The sequence below is a fragment of the Crocuta crocuta genome, unplaced genomic scaffold (assembly GCF_008692635.1).
Source record: "Crocuta crocuta isolate KB4526 unplaced genomic scaffold, BGI_CrCroc_1.0 scaffold162, whole genome shotgun sequence".
NCBI lineage: Eukaryota > Metazoa > Chordata > Mammalia > Carnivora > Hyaenidae > Crocuta > Crocuta crocuta.
Window position 1 is genome coordinate 4532481 of NW_027529433.1, and position 27194 is coordinate 4559674.

A 27194-nucleotide genomic window follows, 5' to 3' on the forward strand; every position below is an offset into this window, starting at 1 on the left:
GCAGTTCCAACAAAAGTGCAAAAGCTCTTAGTACAGATAGTAGCTTTAACAAATAGTGCTGATATTTGGATATCAATATGCAAAAAGATGAATTTAAATCCTTAGTCCACACAATAAAAAATTAGCTCAAAATAGATCGTGTAACAGATAAAAAACAATAATCTTCTGGAAGAAAATAGTGAAAATCTCTATAACCTTGGATTATGCCAAGAGTTCTTAGATAGGACACTAACATCAAAACAGAAAAGTGAAACTACATTAAAATGGAAAGTTTTTGTGATTCCCAATGTACCACTAAAAAGCCACAGACTTTAAGATATCTGCAAATCATATCAAGGTCTTGTATCTGTAACTCTTAGAACAAAATTTATAAAACAAACTGTTGAAACTTAATAGTCAAGGCAATGAGCTTAAACAGACATTTCACCAAAGACAAACACAGTTAGTAAATGAATAAAAAGGTGGCCAACATTAGTAACTAGGGATATCCAAATTAAATAACAATAGTGGAGTGCCTGGGTAGTTTAGTCAATTAAGCACCTTGCTCTTGATTTCAGCTCAGGTCAAGATCTCACGGTTTATGGGATCAACCCTGTGTTTGGCCCTGTGCTAACAGTATGGAGACTGCTTAGGATTCTCTTTCTCCCTCTCTCTGCTCCCACCCCACTCATGCGCTCTCTCTTTAAATAAATAAACATTTTTTTTAAAACCACAATACTATTATACGCCTACTAGAATGGCTATAATAAAAAAACAGATAACATAAAGTGTTAATGAAGATATAGAGAAACTAGAACCCCCAAACAACAGTGTGGTGAAAATGCAAAATGGTACAACCACTTTGGAAGAAGGTTTAGCAGTTTCTTAAAAACTTAACTATGGTAAGGAAAAGCTACAACTCACTGATGCCATCTCAATCAACCTAAGAAAAATGAAAACATGTCCACACAAAGACTTATCACTAATGTTCTTAACACTATTCATAAAGTTAAACATTGAAAAGAGGCCAAATGTCCACGAATGGATAAATAAATTTTGGTATAGCCATACAATGGAATTCCATTCAGTACTCAAAAAGAAAGAAATTACTTATACATTTTGCAAGCTGGATGAACCTCAGAAAAGCACTATTCAAAATAAAAGAATAGAGTAAATGGCTATATATTCTGATTCCATTTCCATGAAATATGGAAAGGAAATGTCAGAGATAGACAACAGATCAGCGGTTGCCTGGAGCTAAGGAGGGGGAATGGGGATTGATTACAAATGAAAGCCACGAGATGAAAAAAGTTTTAAAAATGATTGTGTTGATAGTTGCACAATTCTATAAACTTACTCAAAAATCACTGAATTGAACCACTGAATGGGTGAATTTTACGGTATGTAAAAGATAAATCAATAAAGCTGTAAATATCAAGAAATGGTAGTATATGATTATTTTTTAATGTTTTATTATTAATTGTGAGAGAGAGAGAGCAAGGGAAAGGGAAAGAGAGGCAGACACAAAATCCGAAGCAAGCTCCAGGCTCTAAGCAGTTAGCACAGAGCCTGATGCAGGGCTCGAACTTGTAAAGATTGAGATCATGACCTGAGCTGCTTAACCAACTGAGCAACCCAGGTGCCCCCATGATTATTACTTTTAAATATGGAGACAGTTGTCAAAAATATAAGTCAAGAGCAAGAACTACTGGGAGCAAGCAGGTAGCTTTACTTAGTTTACCAAAAAAAAAATCCCTTAATGGTTATTTTTTTTATTGTATATATAACTTCAATATAAAAATTTATCACTTAGATAAAACTTTAAATTACTTGAAAGAAGTATTCTCTACAAGCTTAAAAAGGTGGTTTGAGAATATGTATATTTATAGTAAAAAAAACAATTATAAGTAGAGAAATAAGCAAAATTATCTTAAGTTTGATTACTTATGGTAAAAGGGAAATGGGATCATGCCAGAGTTTCAGCAGTACTGATAATCTTCTCTTTCTTAAATTGAGCAATGGGTTCACAATTCACAAAAGTTTCATTATTATGTCTTACATTTTAAGTTTCACATATTCTTTGGTATTAAATAGACAAGAAGATGCCAAAATTATTATTTTCAAAATTATCTTCAAAATTAAAACAACAGTTCTGCTTCCATTGTAAGAGAACTTTAAACAATGCAAACAACATTTATTGGGTTTATAGTAATTACAAATTTTCTTTTTAAGCTTCTGAATGTGACAAAATAGCTAGGGTCAACCATATCCCTACCAAGAATGATTAGAATACAAACAAATGAACAAAAACAACCATTTAAAACCATTAAAGAACTGCTGAAGCATCCAGGAATAGAGAGACCATGATTCTGGAGACCTAAGAGAATTACAGAGATGTGAAGGGACATTTTAACAGCCACATTTTCTTTGAATGCAGAGCCAGAGGCTGAATATCCAGACACAGCCTGCACAGAGGCCCGCTGCCAGGGAACAGGCAAACCAACAAAATTTCTGCAGTCTCACAGAACCAGAGATACAAAACTAAAGATACAATGTAACAAGTAATGACAAGTGAAAAGCATAAAATTGGCCCAAACATGCACCTAACTTCTCTCATAAAACATGTGCCACATACAGAAGCTAAAAAGCTTAGCAGAGCCTTTAAAAGCAGAGTATCCTTTTCTATAGTGTTCCCTAAGGATAAAAGGGTTAGAACAGCAATTCTCCAGGCTCCAAGGTGGATCAGTCAGTAAAGCATGTGATTCTTGATCTCAGGGTCTTGAGCTTGAGCCCCACTTTGGGTGTGGAGCCTAGGTAGGTAGGTAGGTAAGTAAAGTAAGTAAAATAAGTAAGTAAGTAAATAAATAAATAAGAACAGCAATTCTCAAGCTTTTGGTATCAAGACCTCTTTTTTTGTCGAGGATCACCAGGAACTTTTGATTTTGCTGGTAATAGTGATTGATTTACAAAATTAGGAACTAAATTGGAGAAATAAAAGATTTAATTCATTTTTAAGCTTTTTTTGGTATGGAAAATATTCCTATCACCCAAAATAAAGCATTACTTTGTATTTTTGCAAACCTGTTTCGTATGTGGCTTAATTAAAGATAGCTGCATTCTCTTGCTGTTTCTGCATTCAAACTGACTGCAATATCACATCACGGAGCTTCTGAAAAACTCCACTGTACACTTGCAGAAGAGTAACATTATGAAATAATTTTAACACTATGAACGCTCTGAAAGGATGCTGTCCTCCCTCCCTTCTCTCTTCCAGAGATAACATGCCCATACTCTTTGCTCAGATGCTTGTTTTCATTTTTTAATCATCAGTCTTGAAACAAAATATGAAACACTTGTGTTACTGACTCTGCCCTTTCGCAAAGGCAATAATCCCTGTCAAAACTGACCTCAAAGCACTTACGTGAGTAAGTAAAGTCTATTTAAAGCCCTATATTTAATTATCAATAACCATATCTAATGTATCTGGGTTTGAGATTTTCATATTTGAAGGAAAGATCTCTCTGGGCACCTGGATAGCTCAGTCAGTTAAGCGTCCAACTTCGGCTCAGGTCATGATCTCACGGTTCATGGGTTCAAGCTCCGTGTCGGGCTCTGTGCTGACAGCTAGCTCAGAGCCTAGAGCCTGCTTCGGATTCAGTATCTCCCTCTCTTCTCTGACCCTCCCCTCCTCTCACTCTCTCTTTTTCTCTCTTTCTCTCTCAGAAATAAATTTTTTTAAAAAACATCAACAATTTCAAAAAAAAGAAAAAAGGAAAGATCTCTCATCAACACAGCTTTAACAAACTACTAAAACTCAAGGAAGAATTTGGCTCAGAAACACTTGGCAATGTGGATGAAAAAAATGCCAAAGTCACATCCTGAGAAGGTACACTAATGATTTAAAATACTTTAATTTCAACTTTCCCCATTAAATATTAGTCCTCTCAGTTCTGCTCTGAACATAAAACCTAGATATTTAACATATTTGGAATAAACTCTCAAGGACTGAAATGCAGCTCAGAATTTAGCCTACAGATTAATAATGGTAGATGTAAAAATGTTCCACACAGCATTTTTATTTCAACTAGCCAAGAAAGCAAAGAAAATGAACCAAATGACTTCAAGTAATAAAAGGAAGAAAGCTAGCTTTTAGTAGTTTGCTTTGGCTACATTAATCATAGAAGGTTTAAAACCCAAAGTCATTAGTCTCATATCACTTTTAAAGTCTTAAAGACAACCCCATTCCTACCCACCAACAACATTACCAATACCTTAGTAATGTGAGGCAGAAGGCAGGCAGAAGCCAAAGCCAGATGTCAAAAAACTAAAAAACCTTGTGAGCCAGGCTTATGTAACAAGGAAGAGAGCAGCAGTAACTCTCTTCCTGTCTCACGGAAAGAGTAAATAGTTTCTTTTTTTCCCTCTCCAACCCACATCCAGAAGCGCACCTCTCCGTTTCTTGATAAATCAACCTCCCATACTCCGATATATCCAAGAAGATTCTTTCCTCCTTTGCTGCCTTCCATCTATTTTCTTCCTTTCATTCCATTTTTAACCATTTTAGTTTTCTGTTGCACAATCTCTTTTCTCTCCTAATTCCCTCATCTTCTCCCTTTTCCTTCTGGGGCCTTTATTTTTTCATCTGTTTATATATCTGGGTTTCTAATTCCATGCAGAAGGAATACATACTCTGGTTAATCAAAAAAATTCTATGTTGAAATGGCAAAAAAAAAAAAAAAAAAAGAAAAAGCATTGAATGTGGCCCTCCAATTTCCCCAATATAACATCTGCACAATACATACCTATTTCCTAATAATGCTGCCCCTCATTCCTAAGAGCTGAGAAAGATTCCTTACTTACAAACAAATTTACTCAGAAATAAGTTGATAAATGACTGACTATATGGACTCATACAGAACTATTATCTAAATCAGAACTTCCCAATGTTTATTTCTTAAAGCAATAGTTCAACAAGGTGTTCCATAAAAAAAATAATGGTTTCATGGTCAAATCATAAACCACACTAGGCTCTTAAAAGAATCTAAGAAATTCAAAATGAATATACTTTAATTTTCCAGTTTTTACCAAACTTAAGCTAATGAGTCCCTTTTTCAGCAACATCTATTAATACCTCACAGAACAAGCATTCTGAAAACATTAACCCTAACCATTAAAATATATCATGCAAAATATTATACTTAATCTTATAATCTTAATAGTTTTCAAACATTCAAAATTTTCCTGAAAGTGTGTTATATGGTGTAGAATATTATACACATGTTGAGATATAAGACTATTCTTATTTATCCTTCATTTATTTTCATGATTGATCTTTTACTCAAGTGGGAGAAAAGAATGGGATTTTGTGACTTACAAAACCTAATGATTACACAGGCATGTTATATATGAACTTATCTGAATGTATGTTATATAGTAATATAAATTTTAATGAAAATGTGTCAATATCCCTTCCCAAAATACGTAAGGTTAATTACAAATATACTTCAAAGTTTTAAAGAGTATATTTTAAAATACACACATTTTACCTGAAAGCTCCGTAAAGTGGTCTGTACCAACAGACAAATGAACAAGGAGTAAAAAGCAAGAACCACAGGATACTCAATCCAAAATCAACCCCTCTTGTAGGATCAACACAAAACCAAGCCAAGCATCCGAAGATATTTAGAAACAGTGTTACAGCGTGGACTGTGGAATCAAAAAACAAAATAGAAATGTTTATATTCAATTTATGAATTAATTCAACAAAAATTGTAAATGAAAAAATTCTTCCAAGAGCAAATTGCTTTCTACCCCATGTTTCCATTTAGTATTTTTCAAACCATTGCTGTTTCTTACACATTTTATTTCAAACAGTGTACACAGGAAAAAGAGTCCTAATAGCTCTTCTGGTCCTCTCCTAACGGGCAATTACAAGAAAAGCACTGCCTTATGGGATTCTTTCTTGAGAAGGAACCATGTGCTGTGTCTCCTGATCCACAGGAGGAGAAAAATGCTACTACACTAAGAACGACGTTTTTACAGAGTGGAGCTACAGACTCTTCCCAGGGTAGACAATAGACTGAAAACTAGACAAATGCCCTGTGCAATCTCATTATGACCTTTTCAAGCAATAAAATTAATTAGAATCACTGAATTAAAAATACTAATACAGTAGCAATATCAGGGACTATACAGTAAATCTCTAAGGATTATCCATCTTTATAGAATTATTCATTTTTTAAAGTGCTGGGGTAAAAATGTCTTGGTAGAGGATTAAAAAAATTTTTTTAGGCTATACTGTAACGCATTTGAGCTGCTGGGTAAGACCTTTATTTTACTCAACACAGTTAATGGAAAACTCTTCATACATGTTAAAAATTACATTTCCTGACAGACTTAAACCAAAAAATCTGAGAATCATGTAACTATGCTTTGATTCTAAAGAACTACATTTACCCATTATAATTAATAACTTTCTAAAAGGATTTAAAAAGTTTATTCACAGGCTTCATTAAAGGAAATAAAATTTTTTCAAAAGTGAAAATAATGTTCAATGAAACTATCAATACAACAAAAATATGCCAACAGACTACTACTTGGATTAAAAATAAATGAAGGGCCACTGGGTAGCTCAGTCAATTAAGCATCTGACTCTTGATTTTGGCTCAGGTCATGATCTCACAGTTTGTAAGCTGGAGCACCGTGCCTCACGCTCTTTGTACACTGAACCCTATGGTAGCTGCTTGGGATTATCCCTCTCTTCACCCCTCCTCTACTCACGCTCTCTCAGACTCTCTTAAAATAAACAAACACTAAAAAATAAATAAATAAGGGTTCCTGGGTGGCTGAGTCGGTTAAGCATCCGACTTCAGCTGAGGTCATGATCTCACAGTCCGCAGTTTTGAGCCCCACAACAGGCTCTGTGCTGACAGCTCAGAGCCTGGAGCCAACTTCAGATTCTGTATCTCCCTCTCTCTCTGCTCCTCCCACATTCATGCTCTCTCTCTCTCTCTCAAAAGTAAGTTAAAAAGTTTTAAAAATTTACAAAATAAATGATCTAGTAAATCTAAATACAAAAATCTCAACTTACAATAAAAACTTTAAAATCTTTTAAACCTTTTTTTAAAGCTTGTATTAATAAAACAAGATAAAAACACACATTCTAGGGGCACCTGAGTGGCTCAGTCAGTTAAGCATCTGACTTTGGCTTAGATCATGATCTCACAGTTCATGGGTTCAAGCCCCGCGTCGGGCTCTGTGCTGACAGCTAGCTCAGAGCCTGAAGCCTGTTTCAGATTCTGTGTCTCCCTCTCTCTCTGACCCTCCACTGCTCACAATGTGTCTCTCTGTCTCTCTCTCTCTCTCAGAAATAAATAAAAAACATTTAAAAAGAATTTTTTAAACACACATTCTAGGATCCCTCTGAATTTGCTTTAACAAGTAGATAAATATATAAACTCTACAGTAAGAAGGCCAGTAGAAGAGTAAAGACACTTGGGTTACAGAGATACAGTATTGAACTAATCAACCTCTATGTTTCCACTTTTCATCTGTAGATAAATAGGAGCTCGCTCACATGTAAAACTCCATTCCAGGGGCGCTTAGGTGGCTTAGCCGGGTATGCGGCCAACTCTTGATTTCTGCTCAGGTCATGATCTCATGGGTTCGAGAGATCCAGCCCTGCTTTGGGCTCTGCACTAACAGTGCGGAGTCTGCTTGAGGTTCTCTTATCCTTCTTTCTCTCTGGCTCTCCCCCCCACACATGTGCATTGCTTGCTCAGGCTCTCTCTCTCAAAAAGAAACATTAAAAAATGTTTTTTAGGGGCACCTGGGTGACTCAGTTGGGCATCCGACTTCAGCTCAGGTCATGATCTCACCGTCTATGGGTTCAAGCCCCACATCAGGCTCTGTGCTGACAGCTCAGAGTCTGGAACCTGCTTCAGATTCTGTGTCTCCCTCTCTCTCACTACCCCTTCCCTGCTCACACTCTGTGTGTCTCTCTCTCAAAAATAAACAAACATTTCAAAAATAAACATTAAATAAAAGTTTTAAAATGTTTTTTAAACACTAAATAAATAAATAAAACTCCATTCCAGGGGTGCCTGGGTGGCTCAGTCATTTAAGCATTCAACTGTTGATTCTGGCTCAGGTCATGATCTCATGGTTCATGGGATCAAGCTCCACATCGGGTTCTGCAAGGAATGTGAAGCCTAGTTGGGATGATCTCTCTCCCTCTCTCTTTCTGTCCCTCCCTCACTCACATTCTCTCTCTCAAAAAAAAAAAAAAAAAAGAAAAGAAAAGAAAAAACCTCCACTCCATTCTATTATACAGAGAAAACTATTCCAAAATCACTTTATCACCATTAGGATTTCTAACTCATGAAAGCTAGCTTGCTAATAAATTTACTCAAGATCTTCTGGCTCAAAATAAAAGCTGTTCTGTCAATGGTTTAAAAACAGATTTTAAAAGACCATGAAACAGAAAATTATTATTTTTAACATTAAATAGAATCGAATTGCCTAAGAAATTTTAAATATTCACAACAGTGTAATTTAAATTTCAATATTAAGAGAAATAATTTTTAAAGTTTTATCTCCTCTTAAAGTTCAAAAAGTCTTCCAAATATAGATAAAATATTAATTTAATTTTATGCAACCTATTAAAAATTTTTGAGTATTTTCATAGTAACCAAAAACCATGATAAATAAATCATTTATTTGTAACCCAAAGTAAAGTTAAATGTCCACCACTATTTATTAAACAATCAGTCCACTTATACAGTGATCAAGATATAAAGGAAGGCAAGGCAATGAGAAATACATGATTGTATATTCCTAATTTCAAACCCGTTCCAATTTACTTGGTAGAGTCCAGGGGTACATGTAACATTTCAAGAAACTTTTAGGGCATTGTGTTTACATGATTTGCAAGTTGAATGATTCTACTTCGTATATAATTTCCATGTGCTTGATAAAGCACAAATCTGTTACTGGTGGACTAAATTTGCAACTATCACTACAATATACTTTTTTTTTTAACGTTTGTTTATTTTTGAGAGAAAGAGACAGAGCATGAACAGGGAGGGGCAAAGAGAGGGAGACCCAGAATATGAAGCAGGCTCCAGGCCCTAAACTGTCAGCACAGACAAAGGACTCAAACTTGTGAATCAGGAGATCATGACCTGAGCCGAAGTTAGACACTCAACCAACTGAGCCACCCAGCTGCCCCAACAATATGCTTGTTGTTAAGTTCTGCATTACAACATAGGCACCTAACATAAACAGCTTTTAAACAGAATAATTATCTTCACTAACTGAATTTTAAGAGGCTTAATGGGGCACCTGGGTGGCTCAGTTGGTTGAGCATCTGACTCGTGGTTTGGCTCAGGTCATGATCCCTTAGTTTTTTCTGAGTTCGAGCCCGACATCAGGCTCTGTGCTTACAAGCATGAAACCCACTTAGGATTCTCCATCGCCCTCTCTCTCTGCCCTCCCCCACTCACACCATGTTTGTCTCTCTCAAAAATAAATGAATAAATTTAAAAAAATAAAAAAACAAAAAACTTTTCTGTTTTTTTAATCCAAGAATATACTCAAAGAGGTTAAGATTCATTTCATGTGATCATTCTAATTGCTTCAATACATTTATATAGTAAAATTATTGTTTCAAGAAAGGTACCTTTGAAAGTATATCTTCATCTTATTTGGGTTTAAAATGTAAATTTCCTTTCATTTTGGTACTTTGTAGGTGGCATAATGCTGAATTCTAGATTCTGTACTCTAGAATCAAGCTATCCAACTGCAACCCTAACTGCTGTGTAATCTGAACAAGTTACTCAAATTCTCTAAGCTTTGGTTTCCTTATCCATAAAACTAGATAATACAGTATCTGCTTCATAGTATATAGTTAGATGTTAATAACATCATGTACATAAAGTGATTTGCAGTGTGCCTGGCACAAATAAATCCTCAATAAATGTTCTCTTTCATTATAATTATTACTACAGTGTGAAATCACTAGTCAATTCTGAAATCATTAACAGGTTGACTATTCTTGAAAACAGCTTATTAAAACTGTCTCCATTCTATGAAATTTAAAAAGATTACTAAGCTGGTACTAAGTATTCTAGGTAATACTTCTTCAGATATTGAGCCCTCTTTAAATATAGTTAAGAGATCTGTCAACTTCACAGGATTAAGAAATACTGTATTATTTCTAAAAACCTCATAAGACAATTAATAAGACAAACCAATTTCTGCCACTAAAANTATTAAATAAAATCCATGATCTGTTTACATGTATACATATAAAACCAAAACCTTTAGTATTAAAAGTATATAGTACTGCAGACACTGGGGATTTAGCAAAGGATACTAGAACAACAAAATCTCAAAGAGAAACAGAGTTAAGAATATAGCACCCATAAGAAACTGCTATTCACATTCTAAAGCAACTTCACCTATGTGAAGAATGCTCCTAAAGATTTGCAGGAAAATGGTGTCATTTATTTAGGGGAGGAAGAAAAGACTGCATAATAATATAGTAACACATAAATTTCTTCCATCAAGAATGTACACTACAAATTATCCATTAACCCAACAGTTATGCAGGTGAGAATTCATGACAGCTATACATGTCCTATTAACATAATAACATTAAATGGGGCTTAAACTAATGTTTGAAATAAAAGGGAAACAGGGAGTAAGTGGGAATTCTGTGTACACAGAACAAATTGTTAACAGCTTGACATTTTATTTTAGTATTCCATAAGTTGTAGTTATACTCAAAATAATAAGCATCACAGCCCAAAATGTATGTCCTAATGTTCTATTTGGTAAAATATCCTACATTAACTAGGTACTTCCAATAATAGTATTTATCACCATTTGAAAATGACATGTAAACTGTGCTCAAAGCCCTAAGAAAAATTATAATATTAAAATATTTTAAAGCCTTTTTAAAAATAGTCCTAATGCTTTAAAAGAAATTTTTAAATAGCCTTCATTTGTATAAAAATAGTATACATAATTTTCTAAAACAATTATTATCTAGACAGATTTTTGCACCTATTCCTTTTACCTCAAAAATACTATACATGTGACAGAAAATCCTTTCCTCAAAAGAATACCAGTTCTCTTTAGCTTAGATTGTCACATAAAGTATAATTTTGAGGTACCTAAAAATGTTCCACTCTGAAAATTAAGAGCTATACAAAAAGACCTATTTATAATACTATCCTTAATATACGAATTCCAAAAAGGGTGGTTTGTGACAATAAAATATAAACTCTGTTGAACAAGTATATAATTATGTTATACTCACACATCCATAAGTAGTACATAATCTTTACTGTCTTCTGGAATTCTACAGGAATGTCTACAGAAAAATCCTGATAAAAACAAGGTCCCACAGGAAAATTGCCAGGAAGAGGTGGCCAATTATTTTTTCTGCCTGCAAATTGAAAATAAAAATTTACATTAGGACAAGTATGTGTGACTCTTAATTTTAGTTTCATAATAAAGAACATTATCTGTTCTTTTAACAAATGTTTTGTAAGTCTAATACTACATCTCTACATTCCTCTGTTTGTACAACTTTGAAAGCCAAGCTTTCCATTTTTAAAAATTTTCCCAAAGCACCAGTCTGGCTCAGTCAGTAGAGCATGAGACTCTTGATCTAGGATTGTGGGTTCAAGCCCAGTATTAGGTGTAGAGATTATTTAAAAATAAAATCTTCTTTAAAAAAAAAAAAGTACCACTTTAGAAAACATTAGATGGTAAAACTTTTTCCCAGTGTCATACAGCATTTAGCCAGAACCATTTATGTACATTTGACACAAGAAACAAAAAAAGAGCACCAAGACCTACACTGTGACACTACCCTAAAAAGAGACTTATTTCAACATCCCAAGACTCTGGCTCTCATGTGAAGGCCATGCAGTTTTTAAAAATCTACAATTTCCTTCTCAGGATCTTAAGTCTTTTAATATAATTCCTAGCCCATGTGGAGAAGGAAGACCAACTTCTGAATCTGAGGTTTCTACTATTAACTTCATGAAGAAACACAAGATGAATTATTGCCAAAGAATCAAATCTGGAAATCTCAAAGTCTGAAAAAATAATATTCAAAACATACATGTACAAAAACCATGAAACTAGCAGAAAACATGAAAGAGTCATGAAAAGGAAGCTCAGGAATTATATATCACCTTCAAAAACCTAGAGGAAAAACAATTTTCAAGCTATTATGAGGGAAAATGTGTCTATATAAAGAAATGAAACTGAAAATAGGGCTTAGGAAGTGGTGGGAGGAATAAAAAAACAAAATTAAAGCAAGAAGTCAAAACATTAAAAACAGAAGGTAAAAAATAGCACCTAAAGGCCAATTCTCATTTTAGATATTATATACCATAGTTTTTGAATATTCGATTTTATATACTTTATATAGACTAAGAAAATTTTACAGTGGATAAAAACAATGACCTATGCCTCATTCTTCCCAACTTGTCTGCAATGCTCATAATTTCTTCCAATTTCGTATACATTTCTCATACAAGTCTCATACTATTTGAGAGCAGCAGAGAGTAGTAATTTAAGAACTAGGAACCAAAAGCTACTGGCTAGGGGGCCTTAGGCACCTTAAAATCCTAAAGACTTTCTACACCTATAAAATCTTAAGTTTCTTCATAAATTAAAGAATAGAAATAAAAAGAGAATAACAACTATACCACCCTTCAGGGAATTACACTAATAATTAAATGAACTAATACATAAGTACTTACATGTGTAACATACTGCCAAGTCTAACTCTTAATTTCCCATTCTTTATTACTCTCTTTCCTAAAATAGCTCTCATAGAAATAACTTATATTAGTCAACACTAAGGACAAAGGACATATTTTATTACAGGTATTTCAGATACACTGATTGCGAATAAATCTTTTGTTTTTTCTTTTATAGACACGGTCTCTAATGTTGCCATCAACAAAATGGCCAGGGATCAATGTGTTCTCACAAGGTCCTAGGCTTACAAATTTTTGTTGTTTATATTCAAAGACCATTATATTTTGTTTTGGTTTTTAAATTTTTGAGTTAACATAAAGTGTAATATTAGTTTCAGGTGTACTATTAAGTGGTTTAACACTTCCAAACAACACCTGGTGTTCATCACAAGTGTACTGCTTAATCCCCCATCACTTACCAACTCATCTCCTCATCTACCTCCCCTCTGATAATCATCAGTTTGTTCTCCACAAATTAGTCTATTCCTTGGTTTTCCTCTCTTTTTTTCCCTTATAATTATGGATTTTGCTTCTTAAATTCCACATATGAGTGAAAGCATATACCATATGACCTAGGGTTACACATTCTAAGATAAGGAAGAAGTCGTTCTTCCTAACGATATATATATATATTGTTGTTGACCTAACCCAGTTATTCTATTACTATCCTAGACATAAAACCAATGATTTGTCTAGCTCTTCAACCCGTCTTAGCCAGACGCTCCTATCTTTCTCTAAGATACTCCCTTGAAAAGGTTTTTGATAGTCAAAGTCTAGATTTCACAGCAAATGATCAATTCATCACTCATTCCTTTGGCATCACTGAGAACTCTAATGCTTTCCAGAGTCACGCCAGAAATTTTTTTTAGTTTTTTTTTTAATTTATTTATTTTTGAGAAACAGCGTGAGCAGGGAGGGGCAGAGAGAGGATGAGACAGAGAATTCAAATCAGCCTCCAGGCTCTGAGCTGTCAGCACAAAGCCCAACGCAGGGCTCAAACCCACAAACCATGAGATCATGACTTGAGCCAAAGATGGACATTTAACCATCAGAGCCCCACAGCAGACGTTTTTTAAACACAATTTGACAGATATGTTATACTTGTTAGGACTGGGGCAGATAATTTGAAATTGGGCTGACTAAACAAAAAGTTAAGAATCAAATTTAGGGCACACTTGCATGTACTCATAAAACTTCAATAGACTCAATGAGGGCCCAAGTGCAGAATCTGGCTCCTGGCCAACAACCAAAATTATCATATTCACATTCACTTTCTGTATGATAAGGCTAAAACTGTTTTAATCAAAAGACTATGTAAATCAGCCAGTATCAGAGGGCTACAAAGTAACGAGTTGGAAATCTGCGGTGTGATCTTGCTAGAACAAGAAAATAGGGCATGGCCTTATCTACAAACCAAAGGACTTAGAGCTAGCATAAGCATTATTTGAAGTTATTTTCATTTCAAACTTCTTTGGATACTACCATGTTGACTGAGATTTTGCATTTCTCGTTCTCGACGATCTAATTCTGCTGCTTTTCTTTCTAGTTCTTCTTGGCGCTTAAGAAGTTCAGCTTGGGCCAAGGCATGTTCCTTAAAAAAAATAGTAATAATAATAAAAATCAATGCATAAATAGGTTTTCAGAATTATGACATTGCTATGCTACCTACTATCTTTACCTCTACAACTCAGAAAATTTTATGTTCATTTTTTTTTTTTTTTTTTTAGTAATATCTACACCCAACGTTGGGCTTAAAATCATGACCCCAAGATCAAGAGTACAACTGTACAACGTCAGAAACTTAATTCAAATCCTCTTCCAAAATATGGTGATTCACTCAAGGTTATAGCTTCAGAAACTATTATTAAGATATTTGGCTCATTTTGGGTCTTCTCATCAGTGAGAATGTAGGACACATTAGAACAGGACAAAATTCTCTCAGTAAGATTAGTCAGAGTCCTAAGTAATTGGGAAAATAAAATTAAGGTGACCTCTGTGCCTACATGAGAATGAAGAGCAAAGGGAACAACTGGAAAAAAAAAAAAAAAACAGAAAAATGACAACTGAATTGCCTCTTAAGAATTGGTTTAAATGGTACATAAGGTTTCCAATGCAAGAATATATATAACATCTATTTTAGAAGACAGTGAGGCGAAAGGAGGATATGATTGAGAAATTCTGGTTTGTAACTCCATCTGCTTTTATGTAAAAACAGGTATCCTATTCATCTCCTTTATTCTCATATTTTTGCCACCTGCTACTTCTAATCACTGTTCTTTGCTTAGCCTTGGTAACTCTCTTCCAACATCATACTTCCAGTTGTAGTATCATTGGTACTATAATAGTATTATGCATTAAAGAGTGAAACCAAAGGCAGTAAAACCTTCTCTAAACAAATTGTACATCGAGAAGATCTATGAATTCAATAACTGCTAGTAACAGAATAAAGCAAATGTTACTAGCTCACCCATATTGAAAAGAAAGTTAAAAATTAAATAAGACAACATATAAAGAATTGTTTTGCTCTGAAGAGGTTACTGATACTGTAATTTCCAATACAAACTTACACTTGTAACATGAACTAACCTTTGCAATCTGTGTATAGGCTGGATGTTCCTCTGTTGGTTTCATTATTGCTGGTTGTGTACTAGGTACATTAGGCATTTTCACAGTGCCTGGTGGAGGCTAGCAACATTAAGAAAAGGACAAATTATATAAGACAGAGATACAACCTTAATGTCTTTCAAAAGGCATAACACCAACAAAAATCAAAATGCCAAGAACTCCTCACTTCCTCCTCTAGTGTGTGGTAAAGTACTACTTAAGCTCTCCATCCCCCATTTTCTCAAATTCACTCATTCCTCAGTTCTTCAATCTGACTACGACCCTCTTCCACTAAACCACACTCTCCCTTCCAGGATACCACATATAAAAACACTTAACAAAAAAATGTTTAAGTATTTCTTTTTAGTAAAATACAGATAGGACTAAACAGAAGAATTTACACCAAGGTTAACTGTTAACTTTTTCCACCAAAGAAAGTCATTTACCAGGGCCCTAAAAAGTAAATAGGAGAGGTTGGCTGGGAAGATCGCAGAGTAAGAGGACCCAAAGCTTGGCTCCTCCCACAGATATAACCACATCACACTATCAGTGGAAATCACTCAGGAAACCACCCGAGGACTGGCAGAACAAACTCCACAACTAAAGGCAGGGAAGAGATCACACATCAAAGAAGGTATAAAGGGTGAATCTGCAGCCTGGGAGCAAAAGGGATGGTAGCCAGCCACAGTGGAGAAGGAGCCGGTGGCACGGAAAAGAACAGAAAACTAACTTTCACACTAGGAAGACTGCCAACAGGGAGGACAAATCTTCATAATACTTGCCTTTGACATTTCATTAGTTCTTAAAACCAACAGGATTTAAACCCTAGAATTTTAAAAATCAGCAGGCTGAGCTCTAGGCATTAGGAAATAGAGACCCCACCCTAAGAAAGCATGAAAATAGCCCATACAAATGCTGCTATAGAATCAGCAGTTTGAAAAATCCCAGGGGCAGATAAGGGAGAAAATGATTTGCTCATCTCAGAGCGTGGCTTCGAGAGACATGGATCATGGGGAGACCCATGCAGGAACAAAGGAGCTGGCAGGTGCCATTTTCCTCCCCTGCCCCCAGCATAAACAATGGCCATCTGTGGAAACCAGCACTGGGCAGACTAATGCTACTTAACTTGCTTACACCAAGCCCCGCCACACATGCTCCAGCAGATCAGCCCTTCCCAGTCATGCTCCTGAGTCCTGGTGCTACAAGGCCCCTGCTGCAGAGGTATGGTGCAAACTCTGCTAATACCACATCTTCTAACCTGCCTGTTTTGCAGGACCTCTTTTCCGGCAGGCAGTATCATTTCACAAGACCACTGCACACCTTGCTACACACAATAAGTAAAGGCAACATCAGCAAACAAGTAGACTGAAGGAAAAAGAGACCAAAATTCAACTGCAGAGCACATACAACACACAGAGCAAACATGCCCTGAATGAAGCACCAGACTCTAGGAAACTGAGGACACTGTACTATAGGGCACTACAGGATCTTTTTTTCATAAGGCTGTTATCACTAAGAACAAGAGAAGTAGCTGACTTCCCTAACACACAGAAACAGCCACAGAAAGTCAAACAAATGAGAAGACAGAGAAATATCTCCCACATGAAAGAACAGGACCAAATCACAGCAAGAGATCAAAGCAAAATGGATGTAAGTAATATGCCTGATAGAGAATTTAAAGTAATGATCATAAAGATACTCACTGGATTGGAGAAAAGAGTGGAGGATATCAATGAGATCCTTAAGCAGACACGAAAAAGAACCTGAGATCAAGAATACAATAAATGACGAGGGGCACCTGAGTGGCTCAGTCAGTTAAGCAATGATCTCACCTCAGGTCATGATCTCATGGTCCATGGGTTTGAGCCCTGTGTCAGGCTCTGTGCTGACAGCTCAAAGGCTGGAGACTGCTTTGGATTCTGTGTTTCCCCCTCTCTCTGCCCTTCCCCCACTTATGCTCTGTGTCGCTCTCTCTCAAAAATAAACAAACATTTCAAAAAAAATTTTTTAAAGAATACAATAAATGAAATTAAAAATATACTTGATAGAATAGTACGCCAGATGAATGAGATGAATTAATTAATGACCTGGAAGATAGAGTAATATAAAGTAATCAAGCTGAGCAAAGGAGAGGAAAGAAAATTATGTTAACTGAGCACAGTATTAGGGAACTCAGCAACTCCATCAAGGCTAATAACATCCACATTACAGGGATCTCAGAAGAAGAGAGAGATAAGAGGGCAGAAAATGTATCTGAAGAAATAATAACTGAAAACTTCCTAATCTGGGGAAGTAAACATGTTCAAATCCAGGAGGCACAATAAAAAAAAAATTTCAACCCAAAGAGGTAGACACATAGTAACTAAAATGGCAAAAAGTAGGGATAAAGATAAAAACTTTAAAGCAGCCAGAGTAAAGATAGTACAGGGAAAGCCCATAAGGCTTTAAGCAAATTTTTCAGCAGCAATTTTTGCAGGCCAGAAGGAAGCTGCCTGATATATTCAAAGTGCAGAAAGGAAAAAATGTGCAGCCAAGAATACTTTATCCAGAAAGGCTATCATTCAGAATCAAAACAGATATAAAGAGTTTGTCTGACAAGGGTACCTGGTAGAGAAGTCAGTTAAGCATCTGACTCCTGATCTCTGCTCAGGTCTTGATCTCAGGGTAATGAGTTCAAGCCATGCATTAGGCTCCATGTTGGGTGTGAAGCCTACTTAAAAAGAAGAGTTTCTCAGACAAAAAGACTACTAAACCAGACCTACAAGAAATTTTAAAGAGGACTTTTGGAGTGAAAAGGAAAGACCCTAAATGAGAGTATGAAAAGTAAAAAGCACAAAAGCTGTAAAAATAAATAATTCTATAAAAATCAGTCAAAAGATTCATAAAATAAAACGATGTAAAATATGACACATTATACCTGAAAGGTGGGAGGGAGAGGAATAGAGAATAGATTTAAACTTACACAATGATCAACTTAATACAGACTGCTACATGCAGAAGATGTTATATACAATGATGATGGTAATGACAAATCACAATCCCATAATAAACATTCAAGAATAAAGAGAAGGGTATCCAACCATATCGCTAAAAAAAAGGCAACAAACCATGAAAGACACCAAGAATTTAAAAAATCTACAGGAACAACCAGAAAACAAATTTTAAAACGGCAATTAAGACCTACCAATAATTACTTTGAATGTAAATGGACTAAATACTGTACTCTAAAGCCATAAACAGGGTGACAGAGTGGATATAAAAACAATATCCATCTATATGGTGCCTACAAGAGAATTATTTTAGACCAAAAGACACTTGCAGAAAGGGAATAGAGAAATATTTACTATGCAAATGGAGGCCAAAAGAAAGCCAGGGTAGAAATACTTCTATCAGACAAAAGAGACTTTTTTTTTTAATGTTTTATTTATTTCTGAGAGAGAGAGAGAGACAATGTGAGCAGGGGAGGGTCAGAGAGAGAGGGAGACACAGAATCTGAAACAGGTTCCATGCTCCAAGCTGGCTGTCAGCACAGAGCCCAACGCGGGGCTCGAACCCACAAACCACAAGATCATGACCTAAGCCAAAGTCGGACACTTAACTGAGCCACTCAGGCGCCCCAAAAGAGACTTTAAAACAAAGACTGCAACAAGAGACAAAGAAAGACACTATGTAATAATGAAAGAGACAATCCAACAAGAAAATATAACAATGATGAATATTTACGCACCCAACATGAAAGCACCCAATAGATAAAACAATTAACAATCAACATGAGGAAACACTTAATAGTAATAGAACATGGTAATAGTAGGGGACCTCAGCACCCCACCTGCATCAATGGACAGGTCATCCACACAGAAAATCAAGAAGGAAATAGTGGCTTTGAATGACACACTGGACTAAATGGATTTAACAAACATACTCAGAACATTCCATCCTAAAACAGCAGAATACACATTCTTTTCAAGTGCACATGGAACATTTTCAAGAAAAGATCACATATTAGCCCACAAACAACTCTCAACAAATTCAAACAAAATCAAAGTCATACCATGCCTCATCTTTTCTGACCACAACACTATTAAACTAGAAATTAGTCACAAGAAAAAATCTGGAAAGAGCACAAAAACATGGTGGTTAAATAACATGCTATGAACAGATCTACCCAGATTCAAAAAATACATGGAAACTAAAGAAAACGAAAATACAAACGCCTAAAGTCTTTGGGATGACACAAAAGTGGTTCTAAGGAGCAAATTTATATTAACACTGGCATACCTGAAGAAGCAAAAAGAGTCTCAAATAAACAACCTATCCTTATACCTAAGGAGCCAGAAAAAACAGAAAAAAACCCAATCATGCAAAAGGAAGGAAATAATAAAGATTACACTAGAAATAAATGATATAGAAACTTGAAAAAAAGATCAATGAATCCAGGAGATGGTCATCTGAAAAGATAAACAAATTGATAAATGAATTATTAATGAAGAGGAGAAAGAACAACAAACACCACAGAAATACAATCATGACAGAATATTATGAAAACCTACATGCCAACAAATTTGACAACTTAGAAGAAATGCATAAATTCCTAAAACATATAACCTACCGAAGGTAAAGCAGCAAGAAATAGAAAATGTAAACAGACCATGGTACCTGGGTGGCTCAGTTAAGCAACTAACTATTGATTTCAGCTCAGGTCATGATCTCACAGTTTATGAGAATGAGCCCCACATGGGGCTTTCACTGACAGCGGGAGACTGCTTAGGGGGATTCTCTCCTGCCTCCCTCTCTGTCCCTCCCCCGACTTGTACCTTCACACACTTTCCCACACACACAAAATTAACTTTAAAAAAAGAAAATTTGAACAGATCAATCACCAGCAATTAAATTGAATCAGTAATCAAAAAATTCCCAGAAACCAAAGTCCAGAACCAGATGATTTCACAGATGAATCTACCCAACATTTATTTTTTTTTATCTTTTTACATTTATTTATTTTTGAGAGACAGAGTGAGACAGAATGTGAGCAGGGGAGGGGCAAAGAGGGAAGGAGACACAGAATCTGAAACAGCTCCAGGCTCTAAGCTTTCAGCACAGAGCCTGACACAGCGCTTGAACCCACAAACCCGTGAGATCATGACCTGAGCTGAAGTCCGATGCTTAAGCGACTGAGCCACCCAGGTGCCCCATCTACCCAACATTTAAAGAAGAGTTAATATGATTCTTCTCAAACTATTTGAAAAAATAAAAGAGAACTTCGAAATTCATTCTATAAGGGCAGTATTCCTGATACCAAAACCAGATAAAGACACACTAAAAAAGATAACTACAAGCCAGTATCTCTATAAATACAGATGCAAAAATCCTCAACAAAATTTTAGCAAATCAAATCCAACAATGTACTTTAAAAGCTATATATATACACCATGATCAACTGGGATTATTCCCAAGATGCAAGAGTAGCTCAATATTCAAAAATCAATCTATATGATACATCACATCAATTAAAAAATGATCATTTCAATAGATGCAGAAAAAGGATTTGACAAAATACAATATAAATTCATGATAAAAGCCCTCAACAAGGCTTGTTGTTCTAGAGGGAACAACAAGACACTGATGTCTATTCCCATCACTTTTATTCACCACAGAATGCAAAGTCCTAGCCACAGCAATCAGACAACAAAAAGAAATAAAAGGTATCCAACTGGTAAGGAAAAAGTAAAGCTTTCACTTTTTGCAGAAGACAGGATACCCTATAGAGAAAACCCTAATGACTCCACCAAAAAACTACTAATAACATATCAATGAATTCAGTCATGTTGCAGAATACAAATATCAACATACTGAAATCTGTTCCATTTCTATACTGCAATAATAAAGTAGCAAAAAGAGAAATTAAGAAAACAATCTCATTTACAATGCACCAAAATAATAAGATACCTAGTAATAAACTTACTCAAAGAGGCAAAAGACCTGAGTCTAAAAACTATAAAATACTGATGAAAGAAAGTGAAGACAACACAAAGAAACGGAAAGATATTCCATGCTCAAGGACTAGGGGAACAGACATTGTTAAAATGTTTTAACTACCCAAAGCAATCTACACATTCAATGCATTCCTTATCAAAATACCAACAGCATTTTTCACAGAACTCAAACAATCCTAAAATTTGTATGGAAATATAAAGACCTTAAATAGCCAAAGCCATCTTGAAATGAAAAACAAAACTGGAGTTATCACAGTCCCAGATTTCAAGTTGTATTACAAAATGGTAGTCATTAAAACAGTACAGTACTGGCATACAAACAGATCAACAGAATAAACAGAAAATCCAGAAATAAACCCACAAATATTTTGTCAATTAGCCTCTAACAAAGGAGGAATGAATATAAAAAGACAGTCTCTTCAACAAATTATGTTGGGAAACCTAGACAGCCACATGCAAAAGAATGAAACTGGACTACTTTCTTTCACCATACACAAAACTCAAAATGGACTGAGACCTGAAATCAAAAGAATACTAGAAGAGGGCACAAGTAGTAATTACTCTAATATTTGCTGCAGCAACATTTTTCTAGATAGATCTCCTGAGGCAACACAAATAAAAGCAAAAGAAAAAAAAAAGAAAAAGAAAAAACTACTGGGACTACATCAAAATAAAAAGCTTCTGCAGAGCAAAGGAAACAATCAACAAAATTAAAAAGCAGCCTATGTAACGGGATAAGGTATCTGCAAACAAGACACCTAATAAAGAGTTAGCCAAAATATGTAACTAACTTACACAACTCAACACAAAAAACCCACCAACAATCCAACTTAAAAATGGACAGAAGACATCAACAGACATTTCTACAAAAAAGACACCCAGATAGCCAAAAGACACAACAACATAATTCATCAGGGAAATGCAAATTGAAGCTACAATAAGGTATTGCTTCACACAGATCAGAAAGGCTAAATTCAAAAACATAAAAAACAAGTCTTGGAAAGAATGTGGAGAAAAAGGATCCCTTTATTATTTTTTTTAATGTTCTATTTATTTCTGAGAGAGAGAGAGAGAGAAAGAGAGAGACAGAGAGCAAGAGACAGCATGCGCAGGGGAGGGTCAGAGAGAGAGAGGAAGACACAGAATCTGAAGCAGGCTCCAGGCTCTGAGCTGTCAGCACAGAGCCCGATGCGGGGCTCGAAACCACAAACCGTGAGATCATGACCTGAGCCCAAGTTGGAAGCTTAACCAACCAAGCCACCCAGGCACCCCAAAAAGGAACCCTCTTCCATTGCTGGTACGAATACATACGTGTACAGCCATTGTGGAAAACTATACAGGAGTAACTCAAAAAATTAAAAATAAAGCTAACCTACAATCCAGGAATCTCACTAATGGGTATTTACCCAAAAATACCAAAAGACTAATTCAAAGGAATATATGCAAGCCTATGTTTACAGCAGCATTATTTACAATAGCCAAATTATGGAATCAGCTCAAGCGTTTATCGTTAGGTGAATGGATAAAGATGTGGTATGTGTACATAAAATGGAATATTATTCAGCCATAAAAAAGAATCAAATTTTGCCATTTGCAACAACATGGATAGAGCTAGAATATAATGCTGAGTGAAATAAGTCACAGAAAGACAAATACCATATGATTTGACTCCTATGTGTAATTTAAGAAACAAATGAGCAAAGGAAAAAACTAGAGAAAGACAAATCAAGAAACACTCTTAACCACACAGAGTGGTCATTAGAGGGGAGGTGAGTGGTGGGGATAGGTGAAATCAGGGATGGAGATTAAAGAGTACATTTATGATGAAAAAAATAAAATGACTTTTTGGAAAGTCAATAGGAGAACTTTTGATACAACTTCACTAATACCTTTTGAAAAGAGTAAGAGTTGGGGGAGGGGGGATGGGCATGGAGGAGGACACTTGTGGGGATGAGCACTGAGTGTTATGTGGAAACTAATTTGACAATAAACTATTTAAAAAAGAAAAAAAGAAAGAAAGAAAAAAAGAAAAAAAAAGAAAAAGAGTAAGAGGGGAGGCATTAGGGACATGGAAAATAAACCATACAAACTCTGCTTTGCCGATGGGGACTAGCAGTATTTAAAAATAGCTACAAAGATCAAAAAGCGAATAGATATTTACAAGTTCATCAAAAGGAAATTAGTTAAATTACTGTATAAACATACCATATTTATACTAACCATCAAAAGGAATGAGTTAGAGATACAGAAGACTGCTTTTTAAATATTAAATGAAATAAAGTGAACTATAAAATGCATATGATCATTTTTTTACTTTTATAAACACAAATTTGTACATACCCAGAAAAATATCTGGAAACTCTCAGCAAACTGCTTTAAGAGGGACTTGCATCTTTTGCTTTATACACTTTATTATTTGTTCCCCCCCCAAAAATACTTTTTTAAAGTTAAAGATGTATTTTTAAAGTACTCTTTTAAGTGGACACAGGAAAAGGAAGACAGAGAGAAAAGAGAAGATGATAAAGCATGCAAGCAAGCAGCTGCAAAGTGCAAATATCACAACTATTAAAGCCAGAAGACACACCAATGTACCAGAATTTTACCTTGACACAACAAGTAGCAGTCCTGAAAAGGAAGCGAAGCACAACCAAAGAAATAACTGGGCTACACAGCTGATTCTAAAATTCATATGAAAAAGCCAAGGGCTAAAAATAAGTCAAAGAATTTTTTGAGGAAGAACAGGGCAGATCTATGATATCACGACTTATTATAAGAATATAGTAATTAAGAGGGTGGTAAAGATGCCAAAGACACAGAATATAACAATTAACAGAAAGGACACAGAAATAAATCCACACAAATGCAGAAACTTGATATCCAACAGATGTGATCCTATAAGAAAGTGGGAAACAATGTATTAGTCAGTAAATGATGCTAGGAAAACTGCCTATCTACATGGAATAACGTAGATTTCCTACTTCACACTATACAAAAATAAATTCCAGGTGGATGACCTAAAAAAGTGAAAAAGCAAAACTTACACACTTTTAGGGAAAAAAATAAGTATTTTTCTGAACCTAGGGTACATAAGAGCTGCTCAAATGTAAGCTCTAGAAATCTCTGTGTATTGTGCCTACGGTGAATGTCAAGTTCCTAAAACAGTGCTTGGAACACAGTAAATGCTAAGAACTTGTTAAGATTTAAAAAACACAAAAACAATAAAGATGGACAAATTCAACTACAGGTATCCCCATTTTCTGAAAGTTAACTTTACACCACTTCAAAAAACTTCCATTTGAACAGTGATAGCTTTTTCCACAAAATAGAAGAAAATCACATTTCTTTACATTAGCAATTGCAGGTACTAATGTAGGTCTTTTGTAAAAGTAAAGTGGTATAACAAAGTTTTGGAAAGCAGGGGATACCCTCAAATCACAGACTAGGGAAAACTGGTTACAATGCATAAATAATGCTACTCAGAGTACATGAAGAATTGCTACAAATTGACAGAACTACAAACTACTAAAAGAAAAATGAGCAAAAGAATTGAACAGGCAACACAAAGAAGGAAACCGGGATAGTCAATAAAACAATCAATGGTTCAAACTCACTAGTAATCAAGAACTGCAAAGACAGTGACATAGTTCCCAAAAATAGAAAAACATGAAGTTTGAAATATCAAAATTTGGAATTCCAGTATTTATACGATGACAGCATACAACCCAAGATAGCATTTCAAAACAATGGGAATAGAAAAAAATCATCAAAATCATGCTGAGACAATTGTTTAAATGTGTGAGGGGGAAAATATCAGTTCTCTGTATCTCACCAGAATAAATCCCAAATGGATTTTTCGTTTTTAACTATAAAGACACCAGAACATAGTACAGTACACAGAATATAGACAACTATTGGATCTTGGGTTGAAGAAAGGTATTCTAAATATTTGAAAGGGATGACGGGAGATAAAGCATAATGAAAAGGTAATATATCTAGTAAATATCTAGAAGTTTGATGATATTAAATATTTCACCAAGATTAAAAAGGAAAATCTAGTAATACATATAACCATCAATTGGTTAATACATTTCATTATATACAAATCAATAAAAAAAATTGATAAACATATTACTGAGGAAAAAAGCATTTTAAAAAGCCCTTATCAGGATGCATGAGAGCTAATGCATGGGGCACATATACCACAATGTTCAAGCAGCACTTTCAACAATAGCCAAATCATGGAAAGAGCCTAAATGTCCAACAACTGATGAATGGATCAAGAAGATGTGGTTTATCTATACAATGAAATACTACATGGCAATGAGAAGAACGAAATCTGGCCATTTGTAGAAACGTGGATGGAACTTGAGGCTGTTATGTTGAGTGACAGAAGTCAGGCAGAGAAGGGCAGATACCATATGTTTTTACTTATAAGTGGAACAGGAGAAACTTAACAGAGGACCATGGGGGAGGGGAAGGAGAAAAAATAGTTGAGGAGAGGGAGGTAGGCAAAGCATGAGAGACTCTTGAATGCTGAGAACAAACGGAGGGCTAATGGGGGTGTGCGAGAGAGGAAAGGGGGTGATGGGCATGGAGGAGGGCACTTGTTGGGATGAGCACTGGGTGTTGTATGGAAATCAATTTGACAATAAATTATTGTCAAAAAGGAAAAAAGAAGAAATGCAGGAAAAAATAAATTATCAGGGAAGATTTCTATTTTTAGAAATCCTTTTTAGAGAGTGCTGGCTTTATGGAGGAGACAAGATTTGTTTCTAGCTTATTAAATCCCAGTGATTTTGTGAATGGCATTGTTTGGATTTGGAGTTTTTCTTGCTTTCTGCCTTTCTCCAGGAATCCTGTGAGCTCAGTTATGTATTTAACATTTTATTTAAATAAAATTCAATCCAAGATTTTTAGTAATTAGGTATTAGGGGTCTCTTGGTTGGTGTGGTCTGCTGTGTTGCCAGAAATGGAAGTTCTTTTTTTAGTTGGGTAAATTTCACATAAAACATTGTGTAAGTTTAAGGTATATAGCCATGTTGCTTTGATAGATATATAGTAATATGGTTGCCATTGTAGCAATATGCATCAAATACCATACTTACAATACAATATGATTATCTGTACTATACTGTATTGTCTGTGATAGACTGTACATTAGATCTCTGTGGCTTATTTACTGTTATTATAAGTTTGTACTCTTGGGGAGCCTGGGTGGCTCAGTTGGCTAACTGTCTGACTCCATATTTCAGCTCAGGTCATGATCTCATGATTCAGGAGTTCAAGCCCCAATCGAGATGATTCTGTCAGCGCAAAGCCTGGTTGGGATTCTCTCTTTCCCTCTCTCTGCCTCCCTTTCTCAAAAATAAATAAATAAACTTTAAAAAAAAGGATGGCAAAAGAGAATATGGAAAGACTGCTTTCTCCAGTCATATTCAGCTGCTAAGGTAGGGGCAGAAAGTAGTAGACATAATTGTATTTAACCAAGACTTGAGTTTTAGCCAACAGATTATGTCAAAGTAAGTGAGAGAAGGGAAGGCAAGGGAATGATTATAATGACTGAATGTGGAATTTAAGCTGAGAGGAGAGAAACTGGAGACACGTAAGTAGATAGGCCACTGTATTATTTCACATGAGTACTTGAATTAGGACAGTTTAGTAGGAATGAAAAGAAGAGACTGGTACTATCCCCTGGAGATATAAGTGACAGGATGTGGCAAAGAATTAGCAATAGGAAAAGAAGCTCTTTGAGCCAAAAAGGATGCAGGTATTTCTAGCCAATGACACTTAGGATACAAAGCAATAATTATCGTTAAATGAGCAAAGAAACAAAGAA

The 27194-nt window shown here is 35.3% G+C and overlaps 1 protein-coding gene across 2 annotated transcripts in view; it reads right to left on the minus strand.

The window, feature by feature from the left end:
• SCAMP1 (secretory carrier membrane protein 1) overlaps nt 1-27194 on the minus strand; it is a 100718-nt gene that overhangs the window by 47195 nt on the left and 26329 nt on the right. For both annotated transcript variants that reach the window (XM_077759897.1, XM_077759896.1), the window contains 4 exons: nt 15348-15446; nt 14244-14352; nt 11303-11431; nt 5526-5685 (listed from right to left, as the gene is read on the minus strand). In XM_077759897.1, the coding sequence (XP_077616023.1) occupies nt 5526-5685; nt 11303-11431; nt 14244-14352; nt 15348-15446 (497 nt within the window). The remainder of the gene's footprint in view (nt 1-5525; nt 5686-11302; nt 11432-14243; nt 14353-15347; nt 15447-27194) is intronic.